The sequence below is a fragment of the Procambarus clarkii genome, chromosome 43, assembly GCF_040958095.1.
Source record: "Procambarus clarkii isolate CNS0578487 chromosome 43, FALCON_Pclarkii_2.0, whole genome shotgun sequence".
Lineage (NCBI taxonomy): Eukaryota > Metazoa > Arthropoda > Malacostraca > Decapoda > Cambaridae > Procambarus > Procambarus clarkii.
Genome location: NC_091192.1, coordinates 19309357 through 19322958, shown reverse-complemented (window position 1 = coordinate 19322958; position 13602 = coordinate 19309357). Strand labels below are relative to the sequence as shown.

Sequence of the window (13602 nt, the reverse complement as noted above, 5' to 3'; positions counted from 1 at the left end):
CTCCCCCAGGAAGCTTTACCCACCACCGGGGGTGCCATGTGAAGCGTAACCCCGGCAACAAACACTCGCAGACAGGGAACCCATATGGTGTCCCTCCGGACGCGAGTATCCGCCACCCTATCCCATACACCTGGAACCCGCTCATCAGAAAAGTCCTCCGGCTTCTCAGACAGCAGGAACTTGGCAATCCAGGCCTCCAGGTACTCCACAGTAGGGGGCCGGACAGAGGGCACCACCACAGGGGCACCAGCGGCCACGGGCACACCAGACGACTGCAGGGAACCATGGCTGCGCGCATCCTTTCTCAAAGTCACCACCAGGCCACGCTTAGCACCGGCATCCTCACCACCCCTGGCACCGGAAGCCACCACACCCCACTGCGGAGAGCCCCCGGGCGGAGAAGGAACAGGAGGCACACCCAAGACACAGGCACCAGCCCAAGCAGGCACATGTACCTCTGCCACCACCAACCATGGAGACAACGACTCATCCGGAGCCATGCCGTCAATACCTGAAGACCCACAGTCACTGAAGTCCCCAACATCAGCCCAGGCAGTAGACAAACGCCTGGAACGTTTGGGCTCCGGCCGGATATCGTCAGAGCCGGAAGCAGATCCAGAAGCACGGGCACCACTAGCCGGACGAACCAACGCCCGATGCAGAACGGCAGCAGCCTCTACCACAGGAAGAACCGGACCACACAGCAGGAGGCTCCGCAGCCACCCCAGCACCCAGCACAGCAGGGACCCGAGGCGCGGACGCAGGGCCAGGATCCGCATCCGAAGACGAGGAAGCAGATGGCGATGCCCCACGGAGTACCAGGAAAGTCCACGGGATCGGCAGGGCCAGAGACATGGTCAGGAGGAACATCGGACGGCACCGCAACACCCAGAGGAGGGTCTGTGACAACCGGGGGAATGTTGGGAGATGCTGGGGGAGCCTCAGCAGCGAACGGGACGCTCACCTCCTCATCCCCAAAGTCCTCCTTCAGAGGGAGCGGCGGGAAATCCTCTTCATGGAACAAGTTCACGGGAGCGACCGGATCAGCAGTACACCCGGCAGCCTGATGCCCCAACAAGCTACACCGAAAGCAAGTAGGGGTTGTCGGCATAAAACACCCGCACGTAGTATCCCAACAGCCGGACAGAGGACGGAATGTCCGACCTCAGTCGCATCCCGAGGGTCCGAATGTTGGTCTTCACACCCGAATACTTCACACCCGAATACGTGCCAGACGAAAGTGAGCTCATCCGCACACTGATGATGGAGCCATACCTCTGGAAGAATCGCTGGAGGAGAAACTCAGGAAACTCCATGGGGGCGCCATGAACACTGACATACGTCACAGCACCACTACGGTCCGAAATGGTCACAGACCCGGAGTCTTCCTGCAGCTGCAAAGTACGTCCCTCGTACCTCCGTAGGTACGGAGGTACACGGTACACCTCCTCACCCACAAACTTGATGATGACACGGTGAGCAGTGACCAGCTCAACACCATATACGTCCCGAACCGGGACTCGAAGCATGTCACTCAATACCACGTCCACCAGCGGGTAACCAGCACGGCCAGTAAACTCCATTCCGATGGAGTTTAACTGCACGATAGCGGGAATAGGGCCGCCCATCGCAAAACACGCCACGTCCCCACCACCAGGAACAGCAGGGAGGGTAGACACCCCCTGCTGGCGAAAATGGCAACTACCCCAAACTGCCGGAGCGGTCAAGCGACACGTCAGCGCAGGTGGAACTCCTGTTCAAGAGAGTGTATGATTTCTCTTTCACGAAGTTGACACATTGTGTACTCGACATTTGGGTTTTGAGAAAGCTGCCAGATACGTCTATATCCCAGGCGTATTCTGGCCACTATAACATCACATTGCTGGGTTCTTGCTCTATTAGTCCCATATGTGAATGTCTCCTCACGATATCTATCATAATATTTGATGCTACACCTTTCAGGTCTTTGTGAATTTGTTAGGTCGGTCCTTGTGTAGCGGCAGAGTTTGTATATACAGTGTGGGAGGGTGTGTGGCGTCGCTGCTGTGGCATTGGTGTATCCACATAATCCTCTTACTTTTTTTGGCAAGACACACCCTTATTTCGCATTAAACAGAGTGTCTTGCTTATTAGGCACATTGTACGTGCAGTTGACACCACCAATCCAGTCCACGGTTGTTATACGGCGGCAATTAAGCAGTTTGAACTTCCTGGAGTATCTTCATGGCGGAGGAGTAATGTTTACACTGTGTGAGGGAGTGAGGCATCACAGCTGTGGTGATGTTGTACTCACACACTACTCTCACTCTCTCACTGCTCCTTTATGGCAAGACACACTTGTTTCTCTTATTAAAAATAGAGTTCCACCTGAGCAGTTGTAGGGTGAAGACGTGTCGTCTGACCACTCCGGCAGTTTGGGGAGGTTGCAGTTTTCACCGGCAGGGGGTGTGGGGGTCTCTTACCCTCCCTGTCCAGTGTTGTTGCGTGCTGACGTGGCCGTTTTGACATGGGGGGCCTGGCCATTCCTCCTGTTTTGCGGGTAAATTCCGTGAGCCTGGAATTCTCGTGTAAGGCTGGTTATCCGGCCATTGAGTTAGTTATGTGCGACATGCTTCGTGTCCCGATGGAAACTGTGTATGGCGTTGAGCTTGTTACGGCCCACCGGGTGATTGTCAAGTTCGTGGGGGAGGAGGAGTATCGGGACTTCCTCCGGCGGAACGAAGGGCGTTCATTGCAGTTGCCAGATGGCGCCGGCTCCGTTACGATCTCGGACCGAAGTGGTGCCCTGACACATGTCAGTGTGCACGGTGCGCCCCTGGAGTTCCCTGAAGACCTTCTCCGGCGCTTCTTCGGGAGGTATGGTGTAGTCATCAGTGTGCGGGTGAACAAGCTGTCCTCGGGGAAGTATGCTGGGAAGCAGACGAACGTCCGTACATTAGGTATGCGCCTGCGGTCGGATATCCCATCTTCTGTCCGGCTGCTGGGCTACTACGTTCGGGTGTATTATGCCCGGCAGCCCCGTACTTGTTTCCGGTGTGGCCAGTTGGGGCATCAGGCTGCCGGGTGCTCTGAGACCCCTGCTGCACCCGTTAACTTATTCCGGGAGGAGGATTTCCCGCCGCTCCCTCAGGGCGTGGATTCCGGGGATGAAGTGGAGCAGGTCCCAGTCGCTGCTGATGCGGCCCCCCCTGCGTCACCCGACATGCCCCCGGTGCTTGTTGTCCCTCAGCCGAGTGCGTCTGCGTCTTCCTTGACTCCTGTTGCTGTGGCTGGTCCTGCACCCTCGCCAGGTGTTACGGCTGTGTTGGGTGTTGGGGGGGCTGCGGAGCATCCTGTTGTGTGCGGCCCGGTTCCCTATGTGGTTGAGGCTGCTGCAGTACTGCGACGGGCGTTGGTTCGCCCGGTTCGTGAGGGCCGTGGTTCTGGGTCCGCCTCCGGCTGTGAGGATGTGCGGCTAGTGCCCAAGCGTTCTAGGCGCTCTTCTACTGCTTGGGCTGATATGGAGGACTACGACGCGGGTGGAGCTTCGGGAGATGGTGTGGCGATTCCGGGTGCTTCGTGCTCTGCGACGCTGGTGGTGGCTGATGTCCATGTGTCAGCTGTTGACGATGGTTGTGCGTCAAATTTACCTCCTGTTCTTTCTCCTGCAGAAGGTTCTCCACAGTGGGAGGTGGTTGCTCCTACAGGCGTGGATGGTGTGGATCCTGGTGCGAGCCGAGGCATCAAGCTGGTGCTGAAAAAGGATGCCAAGCGTGGGGGGTCCCAGCAGGTACAACGTTCGGTGGTTGACGAGGGGCCCTGTGAGGCAGCTGAGGAGGCTCCCAGTGTGCTGTCCATTGCCCGGCCTCATGGGAAGGTGCCTCTCCCTCTCATCTTGGCCTCCGGAGTGGCGATTGATGCTGACCATCCGTTGAGTTTTGAAATTGTTGACCGTGTGCGTCCTGATCCGTGGTGCCCTTCTACCATCTGGATTCGTCGGGCTCAGTGTTTTATTGTAGGTGTACCAGAGTTAATGCCTGATCCTCGTACGCTCAATAGTGACCATGTTTCGGAGGACATTATGTTACTTTGGGAGGCGTATTGTATTCGCTTCCCGGCGGACGAGTGGCCGGACAAGTATGAGATCTTTTCGTAGTCTGTGTGCTTGCTGTGTGTTTGGTGTGGTGTTGTGATGTTTTGTTGTATTTTTCTTTTGTTTTTGTTGTCGGCCCTTCAGGCCGGTGTTTCGTGACTTTGTATGGATGTGTATTGATTTGTTTGTTTCGTGATGTGCTTTGTTGTTGCATTCTTGGTCCTTCAGGCTAGTTGTTGTGTTTGTGCCTGTTTTGTTTTCAGGTGTGCGTGTTTATACTGGAGGTATAAGGATACTGGAGGGTCAAGTACCAAATCTACACAGTAAAATAACAACGTACTGGAGTGAACGACATGGAAGAAAATGTAGAATAGAACCAATGAAGAGCAGAGGTGCCATAGGCACAATCAGAGAACACTGTATAAACATCAGAGGTCCGCGGTTGTTCAACGTCCTCCCAGCAAGCATAAGAAATATTGCCGGAACAACAGTGGACATTTTCAAGAGGAAACTAGATTTATTCCTCCAAGGAGTGCCGGACCAACCGGGCTGTGGTGGGTATGTGGGCCTGCGGGCCGCTCCAAGCAACAGCCTGGTGGACCAAACTCTCGCAAGTCGAGCCTGGCCTCGGGCCGGGCTTGGGGAGTAGAAGAACTCCCAGAACCCCATCAACCAGGTATCAACCAGGTATCAACCAGGTTTATTGTTATTGTTTATTTTGGCCTCGCCTTTTGTTTACGGGGCGGATGACTTGGTGTGTTTTTTTTTTATTAATGTATTGATTTTATGTTGCTTTACCTGTTGTACATGTTTGTTCTTTATGTTTTGTTTGGACAGTATTGTGTTTGCACTGTTATGTTTCCTGCTCTGCCTCTTGATGTATGTTTTGTTTTTCTGGAGGTGTTGTTTTGTGATGTTACTGTGATTGCTGGATTGCCATTATATTCTGTTTTGTGCTTTGATGTATGCTGTATTTTTCATGTTTTTCTTGTGTATGTGTTTTGTTGTGCTATGATGTCGGCCCTTCTGGCCGGTGGTCTATTGTTTTCCTTTATGTATTCTGTATTTTTATTGTATTTAATTTGCATGCTCTGCATGTAAAAATAAAAATAAAAAAAAAAACTTATTAAAAATAGAGTGTCTTGCTGTTGTGGCAGAGTATTGTTTACTCTATGAGGGAGGGAGTGACACGCCTGTGGTGTCGCTGTCCACACACTCCTCACTGTGTGAGGGAGGGAGGTGATGCGGCTGTGCATCGTTATATCCTCAAACTCCTCACTGTAGCAAGACACACTTATGTCACTTTAAGCCGAATGTCTTGCTTGTTCTGCACATTGTACGTTCACTTTACACCACCAATCAGGTCCACAGATGCAAATACAGCAGGTTGAACATAGTGGAGTTCCCTAGTCTGGAGGCGGAGTGTTTACTACTGTCGTACCAACGTCTGATCGACCCACTCAAAGCAAGCATCATTGCCTTGCCTGTTTAAATTATCCATTTATACTATTGTTAACCAAATGTATTTGGCTAAACAATTATTTATTAAGTGTATGAATTTATTTTGGCATATTACAATGATATGCTTATAGCTGTTAGATATAATTACATATCCTGATACGGATTCATTTATGGAGGCCTTTTGAGGTATTCACAAAATGATCGTAATATGCTGACTTGACAATCTCTGTCTCGAGAGAGTTTGGCTTGCTTTATAAGTAGCTATGGCTGGACCATGTGCTTTCACAGACCATTACTAAAACATATTATGCTATAATGTTGGTGGAAAATATTCCAGACCAGGTACTTAGGTATGGTGGAAACGAGGAAGTTAAACAAAACACAGGGTACAGGACACAATCAGACCTATTCATAGAAGGAAAGCAACATGTAAAAGACCTGGGGCCAGATTCACGAAAGCACTTACGCAAGCACTTACGAACGTGAACAACTTTCCTCAATCTTTGACGGCTTTGGTTGCATCTATTAAACAGTTTACAAGCATGATAACTTCCCATTCAACTGCTGTTATTGTTATAAACAGCCTCCTGGTGCTTCGGGGCTCATTAACTGTTTAATAATTGGAAACAAAGCCGCCAAAGTTTATGAAAAGATGTACAGGTTCGTAAGTGTTTGCGTAAGTGCTTTTGTGAATCTGGCCCCTGGGAATTATGATGACTGACGACCTGACATTTAGTGAACATCACTAAGCAAATATAGCGGCGGCCAGGAAAATGATAGGATGGATTATGAGAACGTTCACATCCAGAGACTCCACAGCAATGCTAATACTATTTAAATCACTGGTGTTGTCCCGTCTTGAGTACTGCTCGGTACTCACTTTCCCTTTCAGAACAAGAGAGATCTCTGAATTAGAAGGAATATAGAGAACATATACGACGCGCATAGACACGATAAAACATCTAAATTATTGGGACCGTCTCAGAGCTATCAAAATTTTCTCTTTGTAAAGAAGACGAGAAAGGTATCAAATAATATTAAACATGGAAGATTCTCCGCTGCACAACTGTTGTTTCCATTCCGAATCTCCATGAATATTTGTATCCAAGACGGATTCTCGCTATTACTGTTCTCTCCTGCGGCACTTCCCCTTCGTCCATAATGATTGGGATTGCCAGCAGCAGCCATGTTGTACCATCGTACAGATTCACTGATTTGTTCTTCTATCCTCCTTTCCTCAGTTACCTTGTCACGGTGATGTTGCCTGACAATACCTCTAATTTGTAGAAGAGTTTTAGGCATGAAGTATTCAACATGGTCTCCTTCAGCGCCTTCAGCAGCCAGCACATCTGCTCGTTCATTTCCACAGATTGTACCATAGTGAAGATTTTGTATAGCTAGGGTGTAATATGAAGGTCATTATAGTGAATATCGAATATAGTGGACATTGTGATTCTATAGCTGGTGTGTACAATGAAGATCGTGTATAGTGAACATGGTATAGAATGAAGATCAAGTTGTATAGTTAAGACGTATGATGAAGGTGTATAGTGAAGATCAGGTTGTATAGCGGTTACACAGGTGAATGAAATGTGCTGAAGGAGCCATGAGTGATGTGTCTTGTAGTGGTGAAGATGTGCTCTTGTTCCCTCATTCATGACTGTACGTGGTGACACACACACCTGCCACACCTGGCACATCACATGACTGTACGTGGTGACACACAAACCTGCCACACCTGGCACCACCACATGACTGTACGTGGTGACACACACACACCCTGCCACCACCACATGACTGTACGTGGTGACACACACACACACCTGCCACCACCACATGACTGTACGTGGTGACACACACACACCTGCCACCACCACATGACTGTACGTGGTGACACACACACCTGCCACCACCACATGACTGTACGTGGTGACACACACACACCTGCCACCACCACATGACTGTACGTGGTGACACACACACACCTGCCACCACCACATGACTGTACGTGGTGACACACACACACCTGCCACACCTGGCACCACCACATAGTATAAGACTCCTCAACAACAAGTAGAGTGTGTGGCCAGAATGATGCCAGCTGCGCCAAGCAATATGAGGCCCTTCGCTCGTGGCTATAAGATCTATATTTCACCTGTGTGAAGGTTGAGGGTTACATGGCTGTTAGCCGGCCTCCTCCTGCCCCCAACCCGAGCTAATCAAACGAGACTTCGTTTTATCCCAACGGAATGGCAGTTTGAGTGAGTGTTTGGGGGAGATTAATTTAATGGGGCTGTTAAATCCTCAGATAGACAGTTGGAGGTGGTGGTGGACGCTCAATCACCGGGCGTTTCGTGGTTCAAGTGTTTGCATTTAAAGAGTTGTTACGAATGGTTAGTTCTTCCTCCCTGCCTCGGCTGCTGCTGTTGTATATATACGCGGCGAGATGTGCAGAGTCGTGCTTCAGCTCCTGAGCTGGTGCAATTATCACGTTGGCAGAAAGGTGCAATTGGAGTTGCGTGGTGACCGCCGGCCAGGTCGGACGTTCCTGAGGTCTCTCCGCACTGGCTAGTGTTTACGTTGGGTGATCGCTTGTTTGCCCTGCTGGTGGTGGTTTGCCACTGACGGGGTGACGTTTGCTTCGCCATGGGGACGTTTCGCCCTCCATTGCAGAGGACGCTGTCAGCTGGTCTGGCGTTTACGGTGCCGGTGGACCATCCATTGGTTGGTGTTGCCCTAGTGGACGTGCTGCATGTGCAGCTGTCTGACCTGGTGGGCATCCAGCTGCTTCAGGGCCACCGTGCTGTGGTCAAGTTCCGCCTCCAGGCTGCCTTTCAGGCGTTTCTCGAGCGGTGTGAGGGGCGTGTTTACCCTCTCCCTGATTCAGCTGGCTCAGTTAAGGTAGTGAATCTTAGTGTCACCTTGACGTCTGTGACGGTGCATGGTGCCCCCTTCGAATTTCAGGACGACTTTTTAACCTCCTGTTTCGAACGGTTTGGGACAGTGTTGAGTGTTCGTTGGAACAAGGTCGTTGCCGGGCACTGTGTTGGTATGCTTGACGGCTCCCGCACCCTGACGATGTCGCTGAAGGGTAGTGTACCGTCGTCGATGTCCGTGTTGGGATACACGCTCCGCTGCCAGTACCGGGGTCAACCACGCACCTGTTATCGGTGTGGTCACGAGAGTCATCTGGCTGCTGCGTGCGACGTGGGAGCGACTGGTCATGTGCATGTTCTTCGTGCTGAGGATTTTCCGCCCCTGTTGCGTTCGGGCGGTGTGGGTGCTGTGCCTGAGGCGCCTGACTGCCTGTCTATAAGATCTGCTCCGCCTGTTGAGGCGAGCTCTCCGGCCTGTGCGACACGTCTAGTGCCATCTGTGGCCCCTGGGGTTGTTCTGCCGGTGTGTGAGGGTGTTGGGCTGTCGCCTGAGCTGTGTGTAGTGAAAAGTGTCCCGGTGGAGGTTCATGTTCCGCCCCCGCCTGTGGATGTGTTACCGGCTCCCGGGGACGCGGGTTCTGCCGTTTTGGAGGGGGTGCTTCGTGGTGAGGTGCCTGCCGTGCCTGAGTGTGTTGCCTCCTGTAGTTCTGCTCTTCCCATTCCTTTGCAGAAGCGTGCGCGTCGGTGTTCTGAGGCTGTTTCCGTGGATGATGTTGACAGTGTGGGTGATGTGGACTCTTCGGACGGTGCGGGTGTGGCCTGTGTGGATATGACGGTGGAGGCTGTGCCTGCGGCGGGGCCTGCTGGGCGTGGTGTGGTGCGGCCTGTCTCGAAGCGTTCGCGGCGGGCTCGGAGTGTCTCCCCCCTTCGTGGTGTGCCTTGGGAGGAGGTGGGGGAGTATGGTGCTCCGCTGGCGTCCCCCGCCGAGGACGATGGTGCTGTGAGGGGCTCCGACGTTGCTCCCTGTGCCCCCCCTCCTGCGTCTCCTGCTGTTGGGTCCCCGCAGTGGGGGTTGTCCCTGATGGTCGGGACCTCGTCGTGCAGTTGCGGAAAGATGTGCGCCAGGGAGCCTCGGCTCCTGTGCCCTGTGGTGGGGTCGCTGCCGCGCCTGCAGTTCCCCCTCCTTCCTTGCCCCGGTCTGGGGGTTGCCTAGTTCCGTCTGCTGGGGTCGTGCCCTGTGAGGGTCCGGAGTTGGGCCCTTATCGGGATGCCCGGGTGCTTCCGATCCCGTGGTGCTCGTCCACTATCTGGGTGTCGTCAAAGAAGGAGTTTGTTTATAGGGTGCCGGATAGGATGTCTCAGCCGAGGGTACAGCCTGATGGCCGGCTGCCCGCCGACCTGTGGGTGATTTGGGAAGCGTACCGCTTGCGCTTTCCGTACCGTAAGTTTCCGGAGAAATATTAGTTCCCGTCTTGCGCACACCGCTACGCCGTGCCTGGATCAGCTGCCACCGTGACCATGACGCCCCGCCCCCCGGTGCGGGGAGTCTCCCTCTGACGTTCGCCTCTGTTTTCGTCGCCACTCCTCTCTCTACGGCCCATCACGTCTACCGCTTTTGACTTTCTTCTCCTCTTTACCATCAACGCGTCTCCTTACATCTGTCCTGGTGCAGTCATCGGGAGGGTTACCCCTTCATGCAAACTGCACCTATTCTCAAGAAGAAGAAGAAGGTGCAATTTGAGAAGAGAAATTAGGATTTGTCCTGATTACTCGTCACCCAATTACAGCATCTCAGACTGGTGTTCAGATTTCTATGCTTATATATATTGTATGAACTTTAGGCGGGGATTTCTTCCTATTGGGGAGTGTTGTACATGCTATGGTGGTATGTCCACTCACAGGATGAGTGGCGCTGCCCAATACTGTCACTATGGCGGTGTGTCCACTCACAGGATGAGTGGCGCTGCCCAATACTGTCACTATGGCGGTGTGTCCACTCACAGGATGAGTGGCGCTGCCCAATACTGTCACTATGGCGGTGTGTCCACTCACAGGATGAGTGGCGCTGCCCAATACTGTCACTGGCGGTGTGTCCACTCACAGGATGAGTGGCGCTGCCCAATACTGTCACTATGGCGGTGTGTCCACTCACAGGATGAGTGGCGGTGCCCAATACTGTCACTATGGCGGTGTGTCCACTCACAGGATGAGTGGCGCTGCCCAATACTGTCACTATGGCGGTGTGTCCACTCACAGGATGAGTGGCGCTGCCCAATACTGTCACTATGGCGGTGTGTCCACTCACAGAATGAGTGGCGCTGCCCAATACTGTCACTATGGCGGTGTGTCCACTCACAGGATGAGTGGCGCTGCCCAATACTGTCACTATGGCGGTGTGTCCACTCACAGGATGAGTGGCGGTGCCCAATACTGTCACTATGGCGGTGTGTCCACTCACAGGATGAGTGGTGCTGCCCAATACTGTCACTATGGTGGTGTGTCCACTCACAGGATGAGTGGCGCTGCCCAATACTGTCACTATGGCGGTGTGTCCACTCACAGGATGAGTGGTGCTGCCCAATACTGTCACTATGGCGGTGTGTCCACTCACAGGATGAGTGGCGCTGCCCAATACTGTCACTATGGCGGTGTGTCCACTCACAGGATGAGTGGCGCTGCCCAATACTGTCACTATGGCGGTGTGTCCACTCACAGGATGAGTGGCGCTGCCCAATACTGTCACTATGGCGGTGTGTCCACTCACAGGATGAGTGGCGCTGCCCAATACTGTCACTATGGCGGTGTGTCCACTCACAGGATGAGTGACGCTGCCCAATACTGTCACTATGGCGGTGTGTCCACTCACAGGATGAGTGACGCTGCCCAATACTGTCACTATGGCGGTGTGTCCACTCACAGGATGAGTGACGCTGCCCAATACTGTCACTATGGCGGTGTGTCCACTCATAGGATGAGTGGCGCTGCCCAATACTGTCACTATGGCGGTGTGTCCACTCACAGGATGAGTGACGCTGCCCAATACTGTCACTATGGCGGTGTGTCCACTCATAGGATGAGTGGCGCTGCCCAATACTGTCACTATGGCGGTGTGTCCACTCATAGGATGAGTGACGCTGCCCAATAAACTCGCCCCTCGGGGCAGAATGAGAAAAAAATTGAAACAAGTATGTACTTTAATATTTAATACTACAAAAAGTGATATTTTCTTGTTTTTTAAATGTTAAAAAGACAATAGATGAAAACTGGCAATTTGATAAAATGGAGGTGATAGAGACTTGCCTAGGTAGGAACTCTCTCCCCCGAGTTCCTACCTTAGAGAGCGAGATGTTCCAGGGTTACAAAGTAGAGGGTGGTGGAGGTTGAGGGCTGGGAGTGCGGGGGTGGAGGTTGAGGGCTGGGAGTGAGGGGGGTGGAGGTTGAGGGCTGGGAGTGCGGGGGTGGAGGTTGAGGGCTGGGAGTGAGGGGGTGGAGGTTGAGGGCTGGGAGTGCGGGGGTGGAGGTTGAGGGCTGGGAGTGCGGGGGTGGAGGTTGAGGGCTGGGAGTGAGGGGGTGGAGGTTGAGGGCTGGGAGTGAGGGGGTGGAGGTTGAGGGCTGGGAGTGAGGGGGTGGAGGTTGAGGGCTGGGAGTGAGGGGGTGGAGGTTGAGGGCTGGGAGTGAGGGGGTGGAGGTTGAGGGCTGGGAGTGAGGGGGTGGAGGTTGAGGGCTGGGAGTGAGGGGGTGGAGGTTGAGGGCTGGGAGTGCGGGGTGGAGGTTGAGGGCTGGGAGTGCGGGGTGGAGGTTGAGGGCTGGGAGTGCGGGGGTGGAGGTTGAGGGCTGGGAGTGCGGGGGTGGAGGTTGAGGGCTGGGAGTGCGGGGGTGGAGGTTGAGGGCTGGGAGTGCGGGGGTGGAGGTTGAGGGCTGGGAGAGCGGGGGTGGAGGTTGAGGGCTGGGAGAGAGGGGGTGGAGGTTGAGGGCTGGGAGTGAGGGGACATACCACCATAGCATGTACAACACTCCCCAATAGGAAGAAATCCCCGCCTAAAGTTCATACAATATATATAACCAGTGATTATAAGTTGGTTCTCCTTGCACCACAGGTAACTGGGAGAGGAAGCGGCCGGTGTGGGTGATGCTGATGGTCAACTCCCTGACGGAGAGCGACATCAGGAGCCGCGGTGTGCCTGTGCTTGACCTGTACCTGGCTCAAGAGGCCGAGCGTCTCACCAAGCGCACAGGTGCTGTGGAGAGGGTGGAGGAGCAGTGTGTCCCCCTCAATGGTCTCAACTTCTCGCAGGTTAGTGGCTCTGTACCTTAGTGGTTAGTGGGTGTGTCTTGGTGGTTAGTGTGAGTGCCGCCACGCTTAATGAGGCAACTCCATACACCTTGAAGGTCAATGAGGTCACGTCCCACTAGTTTGTTTCGTCTCATGCTTGACAACAACTATTGAGAACAATATATTAAAACTAACAGGTTCTTGTCCATAAAATAAGAGATATTGTACATATAGAGAACGACCCTTTTCACGCATATTTTTAAAACCATTATTATTTATAATAAGTTGGACACGAATGGTTGTAATGAGAGCTGTTTGTGTGGGAAGGTTGAGGGCTGGGAGTGCGGGGGTGGAGGTTGAGGGCTGGGAGTGAGGGGGTGAAGGTTGAGGGCTGGGGGTGAGGGGGTGGAGGTTGAGGGCTGGGGGTGAGGGGGTGGAGGTTGAGGGCTGGGAGTGAGGGGGTGAAGGTTGAGGGCTGGGGGTGAGGGGGTGGAGGTTGAGGGCTGGGGGTGAGGGGGTGGAGGTTGAGGGCTGGGGGTGAGGGGGGGTGGTTGAGGGCTGGGAGTGCGGGGGTGGAGGTTGAGGGCTGGGGGTGAGAGGGTGGAGGTTGAGGGCTGGGAGTGAGGGGGTGGAGGTTGAGGGCTGGGAGGGAGGGGGTGGAGGTTGAGGGCTGGGAGTGAGGGGGGTGGAGGTTGAGGGCTGGGAGTGAGGGGGTGGAGGTTGAGGGCTGGGAGTGAGGGGGTGAAGGTTGAGGGCTGGGAGTGAGGGGGTGGAGGTTGAGGGCTGGGAGTGAGGGGGTGGAGGTTGAGGGCTGGGAGTGAGGGGGTGGAGGTTGAGGGCTGGGAGGGAGGGGGTGGAGGTTGAGGGCTGGGAGTGAGGGGGTGGAGGTTGAGGGCTGGGAGTGAGGGGGGTGGAGGTTG

At 53.8% G+C, this 13602-nt stretch overlaps 1 protein-coding gene across 1 annotated transcript in view; it reads left to right on the top strand.

Moving 5' to 3' along the window:
* Nucleotides 1-12490: 12490 nt before the first annotated feature.
* Nucleotides 12491-13602, top strand: part of LOC123756038 (metalloprotease TIKI2-like) — a 127829-nt gene continuing 126717 nt past the window's right edge. Inside the window, exon 1 of the mRNA XM_069300081.1 lies at nt 12491-12703. Coding sequence (XP_069156182.1) covers nt 12539-12703 — 165 coding nt within the window. The 5' untranslated portion in view covers nt 12491-12538. The remainder of the gene's footprint in view (nt 12704-13602) is intronic.